The sequence below is a fragment of the Chenopodium quinoa genome, unplaced genomic scaffold, assembly GCF_001683475.1.
Source record: "Chenopodium quinoa cultivar QQ74 unplaced genomic scaffold, ASM168347v1, whole genome shotgun sequence".
NCBI lineage: Eukaryota > Viridiplantae > Streptophyta > Magnoliopsida > Caryophyllales > Amaranthaceae > Chenopodium > Chenopodium quinoa.
Genome location: NW_018745324.1, coordinates 4,595,542 through 4,617,041, shown reverse-complemented (window position 1 = coordinate 4,617,041; position 21,500 = coordinate 4,595,542). Strand labels below are relative to the sequence as shown.

The following is a 21,500-nucleotide window of genomic DNA, read 5'->3' as shown; positions in this document are numbered from 1 at the left end:
TTAAACACAATATATAGTTATAGGAAGTGTTAGATTTAATTATTAATTAATTCAATTTACTTTTTTAATTTCTTTACATAAAAAAGGTAACAAATTAGTAAAATATCTTCCTTTTTATATCATTATTTTTCACTATTATTATAATAATGTAGTATTACTATTCCAAAAAAAAAACATGTATTATGTGTTATTATTAAGATCAATATGTATTTAGAAATTGTTAGAAATTTTTTCAAAGAAAAGAAATTGTTAGACATTATTATTTTTAAATATGTACTTTAATTATTATGCACTTTAATTATTAAGTATTATTAATTATTGGTTTATTGATATTATTAATTGATATTAACCCAGAGTAGAGCACAGCTCCAAAGAACAAGGCCTAAATCAATCATTCACTCTCTTTCATTTCCCCCCTGTCCTTTGCAAGCTTACTGGCACTGCTTCTACATTTCAATGACTCCTCCATAACAAGTTCCTCACTCATCCTCATACCATCATCAATAACAATGGACATCCTATTCGCGCAGATCCAAGCCGATCTCCGGTCCAACGACGCCCTCCGTCAATCAGGCGCCCTCCTCCAAGCCCTCCAACAATCCGCCGCCGGCCGCGACACTTCCATCATCGCCAAAACCTCCGTCGAAGAAATCGTCTCTTCCCCCGCTTCCGCCGTCTGTAAAAAACTCGCATTCGATCTCATCCGCTCAACTCCTCGCCTTACTCCCGACCTCTGGGACTCCGTCATTTCCGGCATCAAATCCGACCTCGACTTCCCTGACCCCGACGTCTCCGCTGCTGCTGTCTCCTTCCTCTCCGCCATCCCTTCGCATCTTCTCGCTTCCCTTATCACTCTCTCGCACCAGCACATCACTGCTTGCTTCGATTCTCCCAGCAGCAATCTCCGGTTCTCGATCACCGAGACTCTTGGGTGTATCCTAGCTAGAGACGATCTTGTTGTTCTTTGCGAGAATAATGTCAATTTGCTTGATCGTGTTTCCAGTTGGTGGAGGAGAATTGGGGTTAATATGTTGGATTCTTCTGATGCTGTTGCTAAGGTCGCGTTTGAATCTGTTGGGAGATTGTTTAAGGAGTTTGAATCTAAGAAGATGAGTCGTTTGGCGGGGGATAAGCTCGTCGATAGCGAGAATTCGGTTGCGATTCGGTCTAATTGGGTGTCTTCAATGGTTGATTTTGTGTGGAAAAGGCGGAATTCGCTTATGTCTAGGGCTTTAGTTCTTCCTGTTGAGAGCTTTCGTGCTACGGTGTTTCCGTTGGTTTACGGTGTTAAAGCTGTGGCTTCCGGGTCCGTTGAGGCGATTCGGAAGCTCTCGTCGAAGGGGGGTGGAGTGGCAGATGGGGCGGCGTTGCTGGTTACTGGGAATGCTGAGAAGTTTGTGGGTGTATCAGATGTGGTTATGCATTTGTCCCCATTTCTTGAGTCATTGGATCCTGCATTGATCTTTGAAGTGGCGATCAATATGCTGTATTTGGCTGATGTTCCTGGTGGCAAGCCTGAGTGGGCTTCGGGTTCTATTATCGCCATTCTCACGCTATGGGATCGACAGGAGTTTTCGTCTGCTCGGGAGAGTATCGTTCGAGCTGTTGTTACTAATCTTCATCTCCTTGATCTTACTATGCAGGTCCATATCTGTTTTTTTACTCTAAAATTGTTTATGTAGTCGAGTTGGTTTTGTTTATGTTCATGTTTTTTTTAATAGAATATGATTGAGCAAAATTATGTTTTCGGATGAAAAGTTGCTTTAGAGTAGTATTAATTTATTATCAGTAGATTGTTTGTGCATTCTCCCCAAGTCCCCATTCATCAGTTTAGTAAGAATTTGTTGGGAAAGCCGATTATGATGAACAAAATTATGTTTTTGGATGAAAAGGTTGCTATTCTTGTTTGTGGTTAACATTTGTATTAGAGAAGTATCAGTTATTATCAGTGGATTGTTTGTTCATTCTCCCCAAGTCTCCATCAATCACTTTAGTAAAAATCTGTTGGGAAAGGCGATTAATTAGAAGCTGTTACTTTCATACTGATTTAAGAAAGGCGACGGACTTTTCTGGATTTCTAGCGTTTTAATAATTACTTTGTATTGATTTATTTGATAAAAGAAAACCTGTATTGCCCTTTGATTATGCAACCACTGGAAGTGTCTGACTCTGCGGCTTCTCTGCAACAGGTCTCATTGTTTAAGAGGTTGCTTCTTATGGTGAGAAACTTGAGGGCAGAATCAGATCGCATGCACGCTTTAGCATGCATCTGTCGTACAGCTCTTTGTGTTGATCTCTTTGCCAAGGAAAGCGTTCGCAGAGGTCAGAAGCCTCTAGCTGGAACTGACATTGCTTCTTTATTTGAAGATGTGAGGATCAAAGAAGATCTTAATAGTGTCACTAGTAAAAGCTTGTTCAGAGAAGAATTGGTGGCTTCACTAGTAGAAAGCTGCTTCCAGTTGTCTCTGCCTCTTCCAGAACAAAAGAATTCAGGAATGGAGAGCCGAGTCATTGGTGCCCTTGCTTATGGTACTGGCTATGGGGCTTTAAATTGGACTGAGCCTGCTTTGGAAGTTGTAGAAGTGTGTAGACCCTGTGTTAAGTGGGACTGTGATGGTAGAACTTATGCAATTGATTGCTATCTCAAGTTACTTGTCAGACTTTGCCATATATATGATACAAGAGGTGGTGTAAAACGAGTGAAAGATGGTGCTTCACAAGATCAGATTCTGAATGAGACTAGGCTGCAGAACCTTCAGCGTGAGCTTGTCAATGACCTGCGTGAGGTTGGTGCACTTGTCTCAAAACTTTTTTTGGCTGTCAAAGATGGTACTATCATAGGCTTTGCATTTGGCTTGGTCAATACATACTATTGCTTTCATGCCTTGAATTTTTGGTTTAATGTTTTGTTTCTTCTTAACTTGTGAAGGGGTATCACTGGAACCCATACCTCAATCTCTCTGTATGTCGTAGATATTTAGAAATAATCTTTCTTTCTTGTTTTGGTGGGTAGCTGGGTTGGTTTGAGCAAACATGGAATCAAGAAAATGAGTCTAGTGTCTTTTATGCTGCCCCCACCTTGTTTTTAGGGAGTTGACATTAAATAAATGATGATGTAAGGAGCTGTACAAATATCCACGATTCTGGTAATGCAAAAGCCATTGATAATTGAAGTTATTAGTGGCAACAACAATATGATTATGCTTCGGTTTTTATCTGTATTCATATCCTTCCTTCCTTCATGTGGCCCTAGCTAATTGTTATCTGAACAAAGGAAAATAAACCCCTTTCTCCCTTTCCACTTCCATACCCTTCCCTCCTTTTCCCTTCAAATATTTCTAACTAGACACTACTAGTTTTGACTTACGCATAAATGTCTTGAGGAGTTTTGTTTATATTTTCCATGGTAAGTTATATGTTATGAATATTTGATGAAGACTGCCAATATATCTTTTTTAACTTGATTAAATTTGGTGAATTATAATATTCTTTAGAATTCTTATTAGTTATTGCACCCTATCCTAAATGATAGTTACACTTAGCTACATAGGCTAAGGAGGATAGGATAGAGAATTTAAAAACTATAGTATGTGTTGTATGTAGGGTATTTATAAAAGAGAGTAAGAAGGAATTGTTTTAAAGCGGGGTATTGTAAGAAAAAAGTTTGTTAAAATAGGAAAAAAGCACAAATGTAACCAACAAAAAGGAAATGTAACCTACAAAAGGGAACAAAGGTTGTATCCTTCTTCCTCTATTCCTTTTTAATTGACACATTTTTTTATCACATTTGCCAACGCACAAGTTCAACAGATACTATATCTAATTATCAACACGTAAAATTTATTAAAAGTTGATATTATGAAATTACACATTATGACTATTCTAACTAAAGCTGTCAATTCGGGTAAACGGGTCAGGTAAGAGTGAGTCGGGTCGACTCGGGTTGGGTCAATTCGCGTTAATGACGTAACATATGCGGGTCGGCTTGGTTTTAAAAAGCGAGAGGCGCACCGAGGCGCAAAGGGTCCCCAGAGCCTAGGCGCGAGGCGCAAAGCGGAGGCGCGCGCCTCTTGGATACGAGGCGCACCTTAAGTGCCCAAAACCTTATAATTTACTTCTAGACCAAGATATAAGCCTTAAATAATCAAAATAACATATTATAAATGCATAAATTAACAAAGGAACTACAAGATACCCTTAAAAGGCGCTAATGGCATGAAACTCTCTAACTAAAAAGCAAATCACACATTCAACATAAAAAGTAAATCAAGTAGAAAGAAAAGCAAACATAGTAGGTCTTCAAGCTTGTTATATGGCATACTAAGACACTAGTAATCCATCTCCTCATCTGATGAATCATCATACACATCCTCCTCTTCTTGATAAGCCTCATCTCCACTTACATCCTCTTCCATCTCATCATCATAATTCTCATTATCATCATCATCTATCACAATTGTATGACGTGGTTTAGAAGTGGAGCCACTAGCAATTCCCTTTCCTTTATCAACTTTTGATGCTCCTCTAGTAGCATAGAAAGGTTCATTAGCTCCGGAGGCTTTACTAACTGTACTCCAAGTCAAGTCCTCCCCTTCAAATACAAAATCATTCTCCTCCTCCTCCTCTTCTTCCATTCTTCCAAGTAGCCACTCATTGCTTTCATCAATTTCATTTAAGACAATGGGATCAATGGTGTCTTTCCTCTTGTATCGCCGTTGCAATGCTCGATTATACTTGACATAAACCATGTCATTTAATCGACTTTGTGCCAATCGATTCCTCTTTTTAGAATGAAGCTGTAAAAATAGAATAATATAAGCTATTTAATGTAATAAAATAAAATCATATTACATAAATCAATAAAAGTGAAGGTACAAACCTGTTGAAAAACACCCCAATTTCTTTCACAACCTGTAGCACTACAAAAAAGGCTAAGAGTTTTGATGGAAAACATTTGGAGATTAGGAGTTGTTGCACCATAAGCTGACCACCAATCTGCCGGAGATTTGGTCTTCCTTCCCCTAATTGCCATTGTATGACCAAAGAGACCGATAACATTCTTAAATTCATCCAACTCTGCAAGTATTTTATCTTGAGTTTCCACAACCGGAACTAGCCTTTCAATACAATCATACAAACCTTTCAAAACTTCCTCACAATTTACATTTACGGAATGATCATAATGAAGTTCCGGATTTAGATAAAAACCCGCCGCATGCAAAGGATGATGAAGTTGACTATCCCACCTTTTATCAATGATTTCAAATACCTTAATGTAGTTCTCTTCTCTTAATTCAAGTCTTCGCTATAGTCTCTTTAGCTCTATCCATGGCTTCATAAATGTATCCCATCGGAGGCTTTTTCTCACCATCAACAAGTCTAAGCACCTTAACAAGGGGACTTGTTAGCTTAAGAGCATACACCACATTCTTCCAAAAGCTTGCTTGCAAAATATAAGTTGCAATTCTCTTTCCTCCTGCTTCCTTCTGCCACTTGGAAGCACTCCATTCTTGAGAGGTTATCATCTTTCTCAAGTTGCCCTTTTGCTTATGAAATTGAGCTAGTGTAATGAAAGATGTTGCAAACCTAGTAATTGATGGCCTATGTAAATTTCTTTGTTGTGTGAACTTCCTCATCAAGTTCACCAGAGAGGTATGATTATAAATATAGCCATTGATACATGCACTTCTTTAGTGCATTCAAAACTCTTGGTAGTTTGCCAATGTCTTCTAACATCAAATCAATACAATGAGCAGCACAAGGAGTCCAATAAAGATGAGGTCTCTTAGATTCAAGTTTTTTTCCTCTTCACAAAAAGGAAAAAAAGGTATTAAATAAAAACTTACAAAGCAAAACAATTAGTAAAATTTAATTGAACATATCATAAGAGTGACAAGACTATTTACTGATTCATACCGGCTTTGACATAATTGGATGCATTGTCCGTCACCACTTGAACAACATTTTCCTCTCCAATTTCATCCACCATCTTATCTAGAAGTTTATACAATAACTCCGCATCTTTCACAACATCCGATACATCCAATGATCTTATGAACACGGAACCCTTAGGAGAATTGACAAGGAAGTTTATAATATCCTTTTGGACAACCGAATCACGCCATCCATCGGATAAAATTGAACAACCTTTACTTGCCCACTCTTTCTTGTTCTCCTCTACTTGCATCTCAACATCTTTCACTTCTTTGTTCAAGATAAGAACTCTAAGCTCATACATACTTGGTGGTTTTAATCCGGGACCATATTGACCTATAGCTTCAATCATTGCTCCAAAGCTAGCATAGGTAGCCGCATTGAATGGAATTCCCGCATCATAAAACCACTTACCAATTGTCCTACAAGTTTTCTCCCTTAACTCCTTATTACAAGCACCAAAAATTCCTTTCCTTTCCTTCTTAGCTTGCATTACTTCTTTAGGAGTTGAAGTGAGGACCTTTGTGCCTAGGCTTCTTAACAACTTTTTCATGTTTTGTGACAACATCTTCCACTTCTTCATCAACATCATCCGTTTCAAGTTGGGACATGCTTGGCATCATTTGACTATCCACTTTTGCTTGAGCTTTGTTTATCATAAAAGTCTTAACGTCCTCCCTCACATGTTCTGGACATTTAGGACATTTAGTGACATTTCTAAAGCCACCAACTAAGTGTTGTTTTAAACGATGTGCCCCTCCCTTAGTCACTTTACCACAAAAACTACAATGCCAATTAACTCTATTATTAGGTTCCGGTTTTCCATATTTTCTAGCCGGGTTGGGATCGGATGATCCGGTGGAAGGAAGAGACTCTTCATCCATGTTCCTATAACAGAAAACAGTAACAATTTTCGTTAAAAAAAAAAAACAGTAACAAAATAAATATATACACAGAGAAAAACAAAAACAATTGGAACCAAAAAACTAAAATAAATAAACTGGAAAGCCAAAAAAAAAAAAAAGAATATAAAATCAGAACACAGAAGATAAAAAAACAAATTTTAAAAACACGGTAAAAAGATTAAAAAAAAAAAAGAGAACGAAGAAGGTATACAATTCCTCAAAAAAAAAAAGCAGTACAAAAAACGAAAAAAAAACCAGCAAGCTAACCTGGTTTTCGGCGAGATCCACCACAACTTGGGTCGATTCCGGCGAGAATCGGCAGGTTTCCGGCGATAATCAGCAAGTTCCTGCGAGATTTGGCAGGTTTCCGGCGAGAATTGGTTGAGACCCAACGAGAATTGGCTGGTTTATGGAAGCTAGGGTTTTAATTTTCAAATAGATATGTTTTCTCTCTCTTCTATTTCTTTAATTAAAGCCTGGGTTTTTTTTTTTTTTTTTTTTAATAAATTGTAGTTCCACGTGTCCTAAACGCGCTTACATCTAAAAGGCGTCGCCTCACAGCGCCTCACACCTCAAGGCAAAAGCGCTGAGGCGCGCGCCTCCTTGACTTCGCCACACTTTTACAAAGTGAGGCGCTTTGTAGACCGCCTCGCTTTGCCTCGCGCCTCAAGTGCACCTAGGCGCGCTTTTTAAAACTAAGCGGATCGGGTTCGGGTTAGGTCATGCTTGAGTCGGGTCACGTCGTGTCATACATCTTATTGGGTTTGGGTCGGGTTTAGGTCGGGTTAATAATAGGTTGGGTTACATTTGGGTCGGGTAAACAATAGGTCGGGTTTAATTTCACGGGTTAGGGTAATTCTCGGGTTCGGCTCAAGTCAATAATTTGCGAGTTAAAATCAGGTCGGGTCATTATCGGGTTTGAGTCGGGTTCAGTTCAAGTCAATAAATTGGGTGTTATAATCAGGTCGGGTCATTTTCAAGTCGGGTCATTCTCGGGTTCAAGTCGGATTCGATTCAAGTCTATATTTTGCGGGTCATAATCTGGTTGGGTCATTTTCAAGTCGGGTCATTCTCGGGCTCAAGTCGGGTTATATTCAAGTTAATAATTTGCGGGTTACAATCAGGTCGGGTCATTTCTTCCAAGTCGGGTCATATTCGGGTTCAACTAACTATAAATAGATAATTATCTTTTTATTAAGCTGATTATTTCCTTTGACTATAATATATATGGCAACATACTAGGGAACTATAGTCCATAATTTAGGAAGATAATTATCTCCTTTGACCATACAACAAATATGTACTATATTTAACTTTTAAATTTGGGGATGATGCTCCTTTCTTTTGCTGGCGTGAACCAACTTGATCTCCTTAGACAATGCTTTGATCAACAATAATAAGGAAGTCTAAATTGAATTTATGGTGATTTGAAATCGGGTCAGGAACAATTTGGGTTGAATTTTAGTCGGGGCAATAACAAGTCGTGTTGATTTCGAGTCGGCTTAGTAACAAATCGAGTTGTATTTTTGGGCCGGGTTAGTAATACGTCATGTAAAATTTGGGTCGGGTTGAATTCGGATTGAATAACAAGTCGGGTTGAATTTGGGTCGGGTGAATAATAAGTTGGGTTGATTTCGGGTCGGATTTGCAACACGTCGGGTTGAATTCGGGTCGGGTTAGGAATGAGTCGGGTTGAATTCAGGTCGGGCTAGTAATAAGTCGGGTTAAATTCAGGTTTTGACGGGTTAAAATGGGTTTGAGTCAATTTCGGTTCAGGTCAATAATTTACGGGTTATATTTGGGTCGGGTCATCTCTAGATCGGTTCATGTTCGGGTTCAGGTCTCACATACTTGGGTCAACTCGGGTCTAGTGTTGGTTTCTGGTCGGGTCAAGTCAGGTTTGGGTTAACATTTTTTCGGGTTTAGATGGTCGGTTAATAATCGGGTTCGAGTCGGTATTTCGGGTTGGGTCGGGTCAGCTTTTGACAACTCTAATTCTAACAATCTAACAAGTACTCACATGATTATGTTTTACCATAACTATAAATCATAAAAACTAGTCAAACTAGAGTTTGCGAACAGTGTCACAAGGCAAAATTTGTCAACTAAAAAAGAATGGTGGAAGTAATAGGTTTAGAGTTTAAGATTATATGAACGTATAATCCTAAAAACGCCATAGCCTTGTGGTTGTTTTCTAGGTCTTGGGGACATTCAGAAATCCTGTATAATATAATATATAGCATTATTTAGCTATATTCAATTTATCGTGTATAACTATTAATCCGTTGATTCAAATTTATATAATCACATTTCATTATCTTGGAATTAGATTTTATGATTTTAATCCCCTTCTCTGAGGAGTTGAGTTAAAAGTCTAAAGCACGCGTTTGCATACAAATCAAAATGGGAGCTGTTTTTGTTCAAGGAGTTCATATTCAGGTCCGACTCACTAGATGGATAAAGATCATATGATGTCCTTTGATGCCATTTTCTCAAAATTATATAGAATTGTTGCAGCCCATTTATGTAATTTTCTTATTGTCATACGCAGCTGTATTTGAGACGTGTACACATTTATTAGTTTTCTAGTTATTCGTATCTATAATTTTGTTATAGACCCTACTGTGAGAAGTCTGAGAACCATAAAGGTTTGCCTTAAAGAGTATTTATTTTGTTGTATACCAAAGAGCTATTATGTGTAAAAAAATCGTAAAGTTAGTGGACTAGATGTGGTTTACAGAATTACCTCCCTTACTGTTTTCATTTTGTAGGTGAATACACCTAGAATATCTGCCCGTCTCATTTGGTCTCTAGCTGAGCACATTGATCTTGAAGGTTTAGATCCCCTTTTGGCTGATGACCCTGATGATCCGCTGAACATTATTGTGACTAATATCCATAAAGTTTTGCTCAATATGGATTCATCTGCAATGACGACAAACAGGCTGCAAGATGTCCAGGCAGTTCTTCTGAGTGCTCAGCGATTGGGGTCTCGAAATTCAAGGGCTGGTCAGTTGCTGAGTAAAGAGCTTGAAGAATTCCGAAATAATGGCTCGGCAGATTCTGTCAATAAGCATCAGTGTCGTTTGATATTGCAGAGGATTAAGTATGCCACCTTGCATCCAGATGACCGGTAAATTTATCTGTCTGTCCTTATAAATACGGAAATATTCTTTCTATTAAGGGCATAATCCTCCCTCCTGGTCGTTTCTGTCAAATTCATTGACCTATACTCACAACTCACCTGTGTTTCTCTTTCTTTCTCTTTTTTGAAGTTGAGTTTATAATCTGAACTTTTTGCTGAGTATACTAATTGAAATATATGCTGTTAGTTTGTTCATAATTGAGAGGTCTTAAATATTTGTTGCGAGTTGCTAATAAAGTATAGAGCTTTGTTATTTGTAATTTCAACCTTCTCAATACGTCAAACGTGCTGACCTTGGATCATTGACCTAAATATGGGATTATGTCAACGACTTTTTTACCTTAACTGGCTAACTCACATTCCAAATTCTCTATCTTAGTGTTTGTGTTTTAACCTGTAATTGAAATTACGTATCTAAGCATATCCAAACTTTCTAGAGCTTATTGTAGCTGTGAACTGAACTTGAGTAGCCTCTAATGGCCCTCTATTGGAGTTAGGAGCACATTTGAACTTTGTTTCCTAAGATTTATTTAAAGGTGATAAGAACGTAGTCTTACTATACTCGAGTAATTTTATAAGGTGTGTCTTGAATTATTTGTCATTCATGCCTCCGTACACCATATTTATTAAAACTACATCATAGAGAAAGAAATATACTATATAATAGCCTTAATAGTCTCATCCTTAAACAATTATGTAGATGACAGTTTAGATGAATAAAAATTTGTCTCTATGTGGTGTTTCAGGTCTTGCACTTATCTGTGGAAGTGTAGGGATCCCTAGTTTTACACTTCCATGAAATAATTTGTTCATAGAGTTATATGTTTTATGTATTTCTCCTAGTCAATGATAAAAACTGGATAAGGTATTAATGAAGAGAAGATATGATTTTAACTTGCTCCAACTTGCAGTTACTGCTGAATAGGAGTCTTCAAAAGTAAGATGTTTGCCACTGATTAGAAAAATTAGAATATAATGACACGTACAGGATATGTATGGATTATCTACTACCATGAACTTGAAGTACAATTAACTAGATGTATCTACATTTGTCTTTCTACTCTTTGCATGTAGTGTAAATGAATCAGAAAATACAAAGGGCACATTCTCACCTATAACGAAGACATCATTCAACCAAAACGTTTTTTCTCTTCCCAATACATATCACTCTTCTCTATGCCAGGAAAATGCTCTCTCATCTCCGACAGTAATATCTGTTTGCCATTGTTTCAGTATTTGCAGCGTATCTTGCATGCTAAGTGGTATATCTTTATTTGCAATTTCCTGCACCTGGTTACTGTAGATTTTTATTTTATTTTATTATTTTTTTTTTTTTTGGGGGGGGGGGGGGGTGGTATATATTGCAAACTGTTTGCTGTAGAATAAATATTGATAAGTTTAAGCTCAAACATATTACTTGGTGGTTTACTTTTCTCAGATGGGCTGGGGTAAGTGAAGCCAAAGGAGACTATCCTTTTAGCCACCACAAGTTGACTGTTCAGTTCTATGAAGTAGCTGCAGCTCAGGACAGAAAGCTGGAAGGGTTGGTACATAAAGCAATTTTAGAGCTTTGGAGGCCTGATCCCAGTGAATTGACGCTCATGCTGTCAAGTAAAATAGATTCATCTCTACTTAAGATTCCACCAAGAGCATTTACGTTGACCGGCAGTAGTGATCCATCCTATGTTGAAGCTTATCATTTGGCAGATCCCAGTGATGGGAGGATCACTTTGCATCTGAAGGTTGATTTTTCCCCCATGAATATTCTGACTTCCTATGTGGCCTATCAAAAAGCTAAGCAATTGATTCTTTCAGGTTATAAATTTAACTGACATTGAACTTAACCGGGCTGATATTCGAGTTGGCCTGACGGGGGCATTATATTTTATGGATGGTTCACCACAAGCAGTGCGGCAGTTGCGTAACCTTGTTTCACAGGTTCTCTTGCCAAACCTTGTTCAATATGTGACTCCAAAATCATCTACTTATATCCATCTTATCTTGTGACTATAGGTTAGATGTGTCGGGAAGAGAATATGTTGTTTCAGTTCTGTTTGACCTAATTGTTTAATGCTGTAATGTCAAGTACTTTTTAACAATTGCTGTTTTGTTTTCTTTTTAATTTCTAGGCAAATAACTATTCAAATTTTTTATAATAATTATTTTTTAATCTATAAAGTATCACAACACTTTTTGCAGTCCCTGTTTTCGATACTGAGCTATTATTCATTAATAATGAAGGTTATCTATTCTTGAAAGATTGGTTGGGGAATAGCAACTAATTATAGGCAGTGCAACAATTTTAAATGCCAGATGGAGATGAATCGGTGGATTGAACAATGCTAGTCCTGGTCATTTTCTGGACAGTGTACTTAATTTTGTTGTTTTCAATTGTGTTGCTAAACGGGATTTTGCTGCTGGTTATCGTGAATTTGTCTGTTTGTTTGAGTTTTCATACATTTATCTTTTATCTTGTTGGCTTGTTTGTGTTTGCATCACTATTTACTTTTTACTATGTCATCATGTAGGATCCTGTACCTTGTAGCATTACTGTAGGAGCTTCTCATTTTGAGAGATGTGCCCTTTGGCTACAAGTACTGTATTATCCGTTCTATGGCACTGGTCCTCTACATTATGAAGGTGATTATGCTGAAGAAGATCCCCAAATTGTACGACAAAAAAAGAGTTCCAAGCCAGAGCTAGGAGAACCTGTGATCTTGAGGTGCCAGCCTTATAAAATTCCATTGACTGAGCTGCTTCTACCACACAAAATCTCTCCTGTGGAATACTTTCGGTTATGGCCAAGCTTACCAGCTATTGTGGAGTACACGGGCACATATACTTACGAGGGAAGTGGTTTTATGGCTACTGCTGCTAAGCAATATGACTCTTCACCATTTTTGAGCGGATTGAAGGCTCTGGAATCCAAGCCTTTCCATAAAGTTTGCTCCCACATTATCCGCACAGTTGCTGGATTCCAGGTACGAGAGACATTATGACCTGCTTACTAACTCAATATATCTCATTTATGGCTATTGTCCATTTGGCATCTGTTTCTTGTGGATTGGGCTTGTAGAGAACTAGATGTTTAAGCTTTACCTATCATTTTAGCTTAGGGATAATACATAGGCAGTAGGCTAACTTGAGGTTAAACAAAATCAATTTCCTAATCATGTTCATTATAAGCCTTTAAAGTTTGTGAACACGATACAATACCCCCCCTCCCTCCCCCAATACTATGGGTCTATCAACTTGTGACATTGGGTCAGCAATTTGTTTTTGCTATAACCCTGGGGTTTAACAAAGATAAGTGCTCACCTCAGTTTTAGGATACGAATTGCAAGCACCTCGTGCTGGATATTATGTTCTACTTGATTAGTGGCAATGATACCATAAATTTTTTTCTTCATATTTTTTGCTAATTTTATCAAATAGCTGTAATTTCCGTTTTATTAATTGCAACATATATTTTGGTGGTCAAACTTTTCTTTGACTGTTTGCTTTAACAATGGTAATAAAATTTTTTATTATCTTGTGAGATCTTGTTAGTTTTGTTCTCATGTGTGTTATAAAAGTAAAAACTTTTTATTATGTTTACTTACACAGAATTAGATATTTAAGTGGCCAGAGTGTGCTTTAGAGCTTGTGAATAGGCATATTGCAAGTAAATAAGATCAGGAGAAGTACTAAAATTTTTATATTATTTTCCCATATTTTTATTGGTATTATTTCTTGGTGAAAATCTCTTGTAGACTCAAATGCAAATTCGAGCAGAAGGAAAGTATTCCCTATTTTCTCCCCTCCCTTCTCCTTCCCCTCCCCCTCACCCTCCCCCTCCCCCTCCCTAGGAGTGTGTTTAGATTGAAGGAAATGGAGGAGGATAGGAAAGGAAGGGAAGGGAAGGGAAGGGAAATGGAGGGATGGAGTATTATTTTTTGTTCGCTCCCCTTCTTTTCCTTCCCTTTTCATTACCCAAACAAACTGTAGAAGTTCTCTTTTGTTCTATTGAAAAATAAAGATGTTCTAAAATTATAATTGTATGTGGAACATATTGGATTTTAGTACAAATTACTAATTTTTATTTTATTTTATGCTTAAAAGATCTGTTTGCTAAATCTTCTGAAGCAGAAGGAAAATTTTACAATAGTTGATAAATTGGTAACCATGAATTTTGTTTGCATTTTTTTTATTACTGTAAATGCAAATCTGTAAACCCAAGGTTGTGAGAATAAGTATGACAGTATCTATTATAATATCAATCAATCAATCCATCAAAGCCTTAATTCCATAAGTGGGGTCGGCTACATGAACCAAAAGTGATTATTCCTTATAGTCATCCACACTTGGAACTTAGAGTTCACTAAATTCGAGTCCCTTTCAAACCCTCCCTCATTGTATTTAACCTCACCCTTGGAAGTAAGAGTTTGATAATATGCTCCTCTCAAGAAGTAATCTGTCCATAAACATTTCATTATTATATTTATATTTTTCTGTTGTAGCTATGTCTGCTGAAATACACGTCTTTTGGAGCAGTAAGTCGTACTTAATGCTATATTGGAACTTAATAATTCTATTACATTTATTTATTTATTTAATTATGGGATTATAAGTATATGTTCAATCAATTACCAATCTTTTATATTGTATATGTAATTTACAAGGCTGAGCATGCTGAAATATAAACTGCAGAGTAGTTTGATTTGGGTCTTTTTTGGTTTAATGTAAGTAATAGAAAAGAAGAGAAAGGAAGGGAGTGGGAAAAGAAAGTAAATAGATTTCCAATGTTTGGGTAATGAAAGGAAATGAAAGGGAATTGGATACCCCTTTTTACATTTCTTTTTATTATTGAATTCCTAGCTGCTTGAATACTCTTCAACCAATTTTAATGGGCTGTAAAACATAGAGTTGAAAGGACTTTCTAGAACCAGTAGTCCTTGGAAGTCCCCAAGTTGCCTGTTAGTTTTACAATTATTACTACTGAAATGTTCTTAACGTGAGGTTAGAGCTCTTAAGACTTGAAGGGAATGGGAAAGCCTTGTAATATACTTCAAACTTGAGATTGCTTAGCCCTGTGAATCTTGACCACAAGATGAAACCTTGGTCTTTAAACTGCTTTACAGGACGTTAGGCCTGAACAATATGGCAGTCGCACCTGTTCAATTTTATTTTACCTCATACCCACCAGTTTGTTGCTCTTGACACTCTTAAATTTATTTATTTATTTATTAATCATAGTTTTGGGTTGATGGTATAGGGAGGTGTTCTGTCCTCATTTATTTCTTGAGCTTCCATATAGTTCCTCTTTTCATTTCACATTTTTTGATATTATCAGGGTCCTCCTTGCTTACCATCTTTCTATTGTAACAGCTATGCTTTGCTGCTAAAACATGGCATGGGGGCTTTTTGTGGATGATGATATTTGGTGCTAGTGAAGTGAGCAGAAATGTCGACTTGGGTGATGAAACAACTACCATGATGTGTAAATTTGTAGTACGAGCATCTGATGCCTCGATCACAAAGGAAATTGAATCAGACTTGCAAGGTTGGCTAGATGACCTTACAGAGGGAGGCTGTGAATACATGCCTGAAGATGAGGTTAAAACTGCTGCTGCTGAAAGCCTAAAAGTATCAATGGAGCGAATAGAACTTCTGAAGGCTGCCAAGCCACGCCCCAAAACCGAGCTTGAAAGTGAAGAGGACGAAGAAAGTAGTGGAGGGGAGTGGGAGGATGAGGAGAAGAAGAAAAAGAGAAAGGAAAAGAAAGAAAAGAAAAAAGCGGAGGAGGAAGAGAAAAGTAAAGGACCTTCGACTTTGTCAAAACTAACAGCAGAAGAGGTGGAGCATCTTGCTCTTCAAGCTGCAGTTCTTCAAGAGTGGCATGTATTGTGCAAGGATAGAGACACGAAAGTTTATTAATGTTTCCTGAAAATGTTTGAGTACTTTTTTAACTTGGTTAGTCGTATAAATTTAGTTTAGGTTGCAAAGTCTTGGCTGTTTTTTTATCCTCTCTAATTGTTCACATCGTTGCATGGTGGTGTTATATAAGATTTGCATAGTAGTGTTGTAACATAGGTTTTCAGTTTTTCATTTCCATAGTTTGTGTCGTGTATTTTCTGATTTCATTCTTGATTCATTACACATTTTGAATCGGCTGAAAGTGTTACTACCAGAACTATTTTCTATACATATGTCATTATCTATAGGTGCTGATTCAATTAATTGCTCCATATCTAGTTTAACTAACTCTACCTTAACTACTTGTGATTTGAATGTTACAGTACAGAATTTGTCAATTTAGATATCGTTAGATTTATCTTGATATTTACTTTCAAGAAATTAATACTACCTCTAATATATATATTCAGTTGCAACTTTGGAACATTTTATATCTCACAAATAATACCCAAAATTACAACTAAAAAAAAACAGACTTTGTATTTTTTAACCTTTTATTTTTGAGAAATGCTCACTTTTAACCTTTTATTTTTTGTCAATTATACTACTACTACTACCAATGTATAAAAAGGCGCACTAAGGCGATAGGGGTCTTGGAGCCTAGGCGCACGCCTTGTCGAAGTGAGGCGCACTTTTACTTAAATAAGCCTTTTTTTTTTACTCATAAGCATACATAACCCATTAAATAAATCAAGAAAGCACATAATAATTTAACAAAATATCTAAATATTTTTATTTTATATTAATTTTCCAAAAACACATGTAGGTGATACAAACATCATTTTTTTTTTTATTATAAATATTATGCAACAAAGATACTACGTATATATAAACATAGTTACTTATAATATTAAAAGGACATGGAAGATTGACATCATATGTAGTCATCTCCTTGCGCAATGTCTTCCTCCATGTCATCTTCCTCAAGTGATTGATAACCTTCATCATCTTCTTCCCAATCTTCTTCATCTTCTTCCCCTTCTTCTAGTATTATGGTTTCCCTTAGCATTGTGGCGAACTTCGACTTGTGCTACCTCCCCTTCCTCCAGAACTACTCCCTTTAGACCTCAAATTAAACCTCTGTTCATACATTCCAGATGCACTTGCAACGTGTCCCCATGTGAGACCATCATCATCCTCAAATACTAATGCATCTTCGGCGTCTTCTGTCCTCTCACTCAACCACTCATTGGAGTCATCGATGTCTTTTAAAGCTATCGGATCAATTTTATCACGTAACTTATGCCTTTCAATTAATGCTCGATTGTACTTAACATACACCAAGTCATTTAATCAAGCTTGGGTGAGCCTATTTCTTTTTTTGCCGTGAATCTGGAAATGAAAGGTATCATTAATTAGTTTGTATATATATAATTATAAAATAGTTCACATTAGTTTGTTGAGAACATTTCCTTACATGTTCAAATGTACTCCAATTTCTTTCACACTTGATGCGCTACATGTAAGACTTAGGATTTTGATGGCAAATTGTTGTAAAGTGGGAGTTGAAGAGCCATAATAACCCCACTATTCAGCTTCAAATTCATAAGATAAATAGTAAATTAGTATACAATATATAATTGCACAACAAATTTTATATTAAAGGTAAAAGTGAATAGAGAGGAAATTTATACCAGGAGCCTTAGTCTTCCTATGTCTTATTGCCATTGCATTTCCAAAGAGACCATATGCTTGTTTGTAAGATGTTAGCTCTTCCATGATCTTGTCTTGCTTGTCAACAATAAGAACCAACCTTTGAATACATTCATATAAGCCATTTACTACTTCACATTGCTCAATTTGAGGATTATCATAAAAATACTCTTGGTTTAAGAAGTGTCCAGCAACATGTAAAGGACGATGTAGCTGTCACTCCCACCTCTTATCAATTATTTCAAACACTTCTTTGTACTTAGACTCATTTCCATTGAAAGATAAAACAATTGCCTCTTTAACGCGGTCCATAGCCTCATAAATATATCCCTTGGCTGGTTTTTTTCTCCACAAACCAACCTTAATGCACGAACTAATGGACCATTACAATTTAATGCATACACAGTTCCATTCCAAAAGGAAGGCATCAAGATAGTTTCAGCAGCTCTTTTGCCTCCCGGTTCTTTGGCCCATTTACTAGTCCTCCATTCTTGAGATGTAAACATCTTTTTCATATTATCTTGTTGCTTTTGTATTGATGAAAGTGTGATAAAAGCTGTTGCAAATCTAGTCTTTGAGGGCCTTAGCAAGTTTCTCTGTTTTGTGAATTCCCTCATCAAATTCAAAAGACCTGGGCCTTGATAAATGAAGCTGTTCATCTGAATTGCTTTCTTTATGACTTTATCAATAACCCGAATATGGGCAATATCTTCAAGCATTGGATCAATGCAATGGGAAGCTCATGGAGTCCAATACAAGTGCTTATACTTCGCCATTAAGAGTGAACCTGTCATCATTTCTCAAAGTTTTAGTTTAAGTGAAAAATTACAGCATTATACGCATTAGTGTTAGGTTCTACTAAAAGTTAAAACACTAATCAGCAGCCACAAAATTGCTTCCATTGTCTGTGACGACTTGCACAACATTGTCTGCTCCTACCTTTTCCACAACTTTACTTAGAAGCTCAAGTAGTTTGTCACCCGTTTTTGAGTAGTTTGAGGCATCCACCGACTCAAAGAACATGCTTCCTCTTGGAAAATTAACCAAAAAGTTAATGATTGTCCTTCCACAATTATCTGTCCATCCATCCGACATAATAGAACAACCCGTTTTTGTCCGTTCTTGTCTATGATTATTCATGCTCTCACTAGTGCTTTCAACTTCTTTTCTCAAGAAGGGAACTCGAACCTCATAAGCAGGAGGCTTCATTCCTATTCGAGCTGTTGTTATAGAATCAATTGCAACTCAAAAGCTAGGATAGAATGGAATTCCAGCATCATACATCCATTTAGCAAAGCTTCCACAAGCCTTTTATCTTTGTTCTTTATTGCAAGATTCATCAAGTGTTCTTTGCTTGCCTTTTGTTTCACTTGGAGGCTTAATAAAAGCGTCCATTGGCCCAACATGTCTTGATTTTTTTACATTTCTTGCTGCATTTGCTGCTGTTTTCCTCTTTGAGCTAGCTGTCATTTTCATTTCATCTCCATCTTCTTATTCATCATAATTAGCATCTTCATCAAAGTCATGCTCCAAGTTCATTTGTGCTCGATCGTTCTTTTTTTTTTTTAGCCAAGTATTCAATAATTTCTTCGCTCACATGATCAGGGCATTTTTTTTGTAGATTGTTATGTTACGATATCCACCAGCCGCAAGTGTTGTTTAAGTCCATGAATTCCACCTTTGGCTACTTTTCCACAATACTTGCATATAACATCATTTGTTTTTTTTCGGGCCAACTAGAAAACCATATTTCCAACCCAAGTCAGAGTTTTTGGGAGTATTATTCTCCATGCCTGTAGGATGTCATTGATTTAGTAATAACTACAACAATTGCAGCAACATCAAGTAATGTATGTATATACAGAACAACAGCAGATTGCAACAAGTAATGCATTATAGCAGTAAGTAATTACATAACAATATCAATCAGATAGTTAATATTATACAAAATAGGATGTCATTGACCTTTTTTTTATTTGTGTGTGTGTGTGTGTGTTTTTTTTTTTTTTTTTTTTTTTTTTCCAGATAGTCAATATTATAAAAAAAATAGGTCATTGATTTAGTCACACGTAAATGGATAGATTTAGTCACAATAGTACAGGCCGAAAGTTGTGAGCCAAATTGCAATTGAACCTTGAAATTGAGAGAACCATAGATCGATAAACAGTAGTGAGAGCACAATTGAAGCTAAAATTGAAGTTGAGCAGCGGGGATTAATGGCAGAAGAAAGGATCTGGGAGTAAAAGCGGCGAAAGAGGAGTAAAGCGAAACCTGGTTCTACTGTTATTAACCCCAACCAGCCTATTTCCTCTGAGATTCCCTCATTTCCTTCAGGTTCCATGGTTGTGCATGTCCCTCCCTCTTCGTCTGTCCCTATGGATAACCAGTACTTAATGCTGCTTGCCCATGAGTCCATAGAGGATGTTATGAGAGAGGCCACCCCTCTTAATCCTTCTGCTGCTGCTGATGCTGATGCATCCCCTCTTCTGATAGAAGATGATAGTTCTCCTTCTCTCATGGACCAACTATTGGATGATCATGATGCCTCAACTCCTCCTGTTTATGAGTATGGCACAAACTCCAATCAGCATACAGGTCTTTCCTCTGATGATGAACAACGTTTTTTTGATGCTATGTGGGTCGATGTTTCTGCCTGCTCCTCTGAATCCTCTGGTAAGAGGAGGAGGACTGAAGATGCTGAAGACTCGACTTCTTCAAGGCTCCCTAAAAAATGATCTGGTCTTCTGTCCAATTTTTCCACCTTTACGGCCTGCCTTTACTCTTTTGTTGTCTGTTCACTCTCCTACTTAGTATTTGTACTAGTCTTAACTTTTATTTAGGTGTACTTGTATGTACTAGTTTTGATGCTTGTTTTCCCTCTGAATATAAGCATCTTTCTTTTTTGCTTTTCCTTTGTACTATGTTACTATTTTCTGTTTTTATGATGTATCACCAGATGCTATCTCTATATCAAATTATAATAATATATGTACATATTTCAAGCTATTTCTTGTTATTGGTCCTTTTTCTTTTTGTCTTTGTTTTCATCCTAGTTTTTTTTATTACTTATTTCTGGGTTTCTTTACCCTCTGCCCTCTCTTTTTGCTGAATGCTTTCATACTTTTGGGATTCAGACTGGTATGTGGTTTTCCCACTTTGGACATTTGTGGATTTTACTCTGTCCACTAAGGTACTTTATTTTTTCTACTTATCTCCCTTTTCCTTATGTTTCATGTCTACTGGTCCTATGCTTATTTAGCCTTCCCATCTTTTATTATCGGAATTCCTGCTGTGTTGCGGTTAAATACTATGAATATTTTTTTTGGAATCTTTTTAAATGGGTTTACTTACTCTTTTTGAGCCACTTAGCTCATATTTGCATGCCCTCCTCTGGTAATATTAGGACTAATGCGCTTTCTAATTCTCCCCCTTTGCATTGTTGCTCCTTGTCCTTATCTCTTTTACAAGTTACAATGCTTTTGCTTTGTCCTTTCCTTGCTATTTTTGTTGACTGTGTTCCAAGCTCAATGGGCAGTGTATTATTGGTTCTTCTTCCTTTGGACTAAGTTTCCTCTATATGAATTACCTCTATTTTGTTCTCTGTATTCCCTTATGTACAGGTTTAGCTACTCCCTCATACTTTTCATGTCTCAGGATGATGTGACTTCTCATGCTGTCAGGTCTTCTACACTTGTTGGTCTGATTCCTAGTTCTTACAGTCTGTCCACACTTTGTCCTTTATTTCTTACTTCTTGTTGTATCAATTTACATTTAATTTTCGTTTCTCTTATTTCTAGTCGTATTTTCTTTTTGCTTTTTTCTGTTCATTTTGGGTAGTTCTTATCTACTCTTTCTTTGTTTCTTTTCAGTTTGTTATTTGTCTTTCTTATTTTCATCTTCTGCTTTTG

General features: G+C 36.9%; 1 protein-coding gene, 1 long non-coding RNA gene and 1 pseudogene across 2 annotated transcripts; 1 reads left to right on the top strand and 2 right to left on the bottom strand.

Moving 5' to 3' along the window:
* The first annotated feature begins 363 nt into the window (after positions 1–363).
* On the top strand, positions 364–16,199 carry LOC110712637 (protein TPLATE-like). Its single transcript, XM_021891107.1, has 7 exons — positions 364–1,643; positions 2,190–2,786; positions 9,611–9,972; positions 11,423–11,726; positions 11,800–11,922; positions 12,513–12,965; positions 15,352–16,199. The coding sequence occupies exons 1-7, from the start codon at positions 510–512 to the stop codon at positions 15,898–15,900; spliced, it is 3,522 nt and encodes a 1,173-aa protein (XP_021746799.1). The 5' UTR covers positions 364–509; the 3' UTR covers positions 15,901–16,199.
* LOC110712638 lies at positions 4,231–6,190 on the bottom strand (annotated as a pseudogene).
* Positions 16,200–16,499: 300 nt separating the features above from the next.
* Positions 16,500–20,214, bottom strand: LOC110712676. The gene is made up of 3 exons (XR_002509658.1): positions 17,574–20,214; positions 17,357–17,474; positions 16,500–17,271 (listed from the first exon to the last, which is right to left on the bottom strand). It is a non-coding gene; the product is annotated as an uncharacterized LOC110712676 (long non-coding RNA).
* Between the last annotated feature and the right edge of the window lie 1,286 nt (positions 20,215–21,500).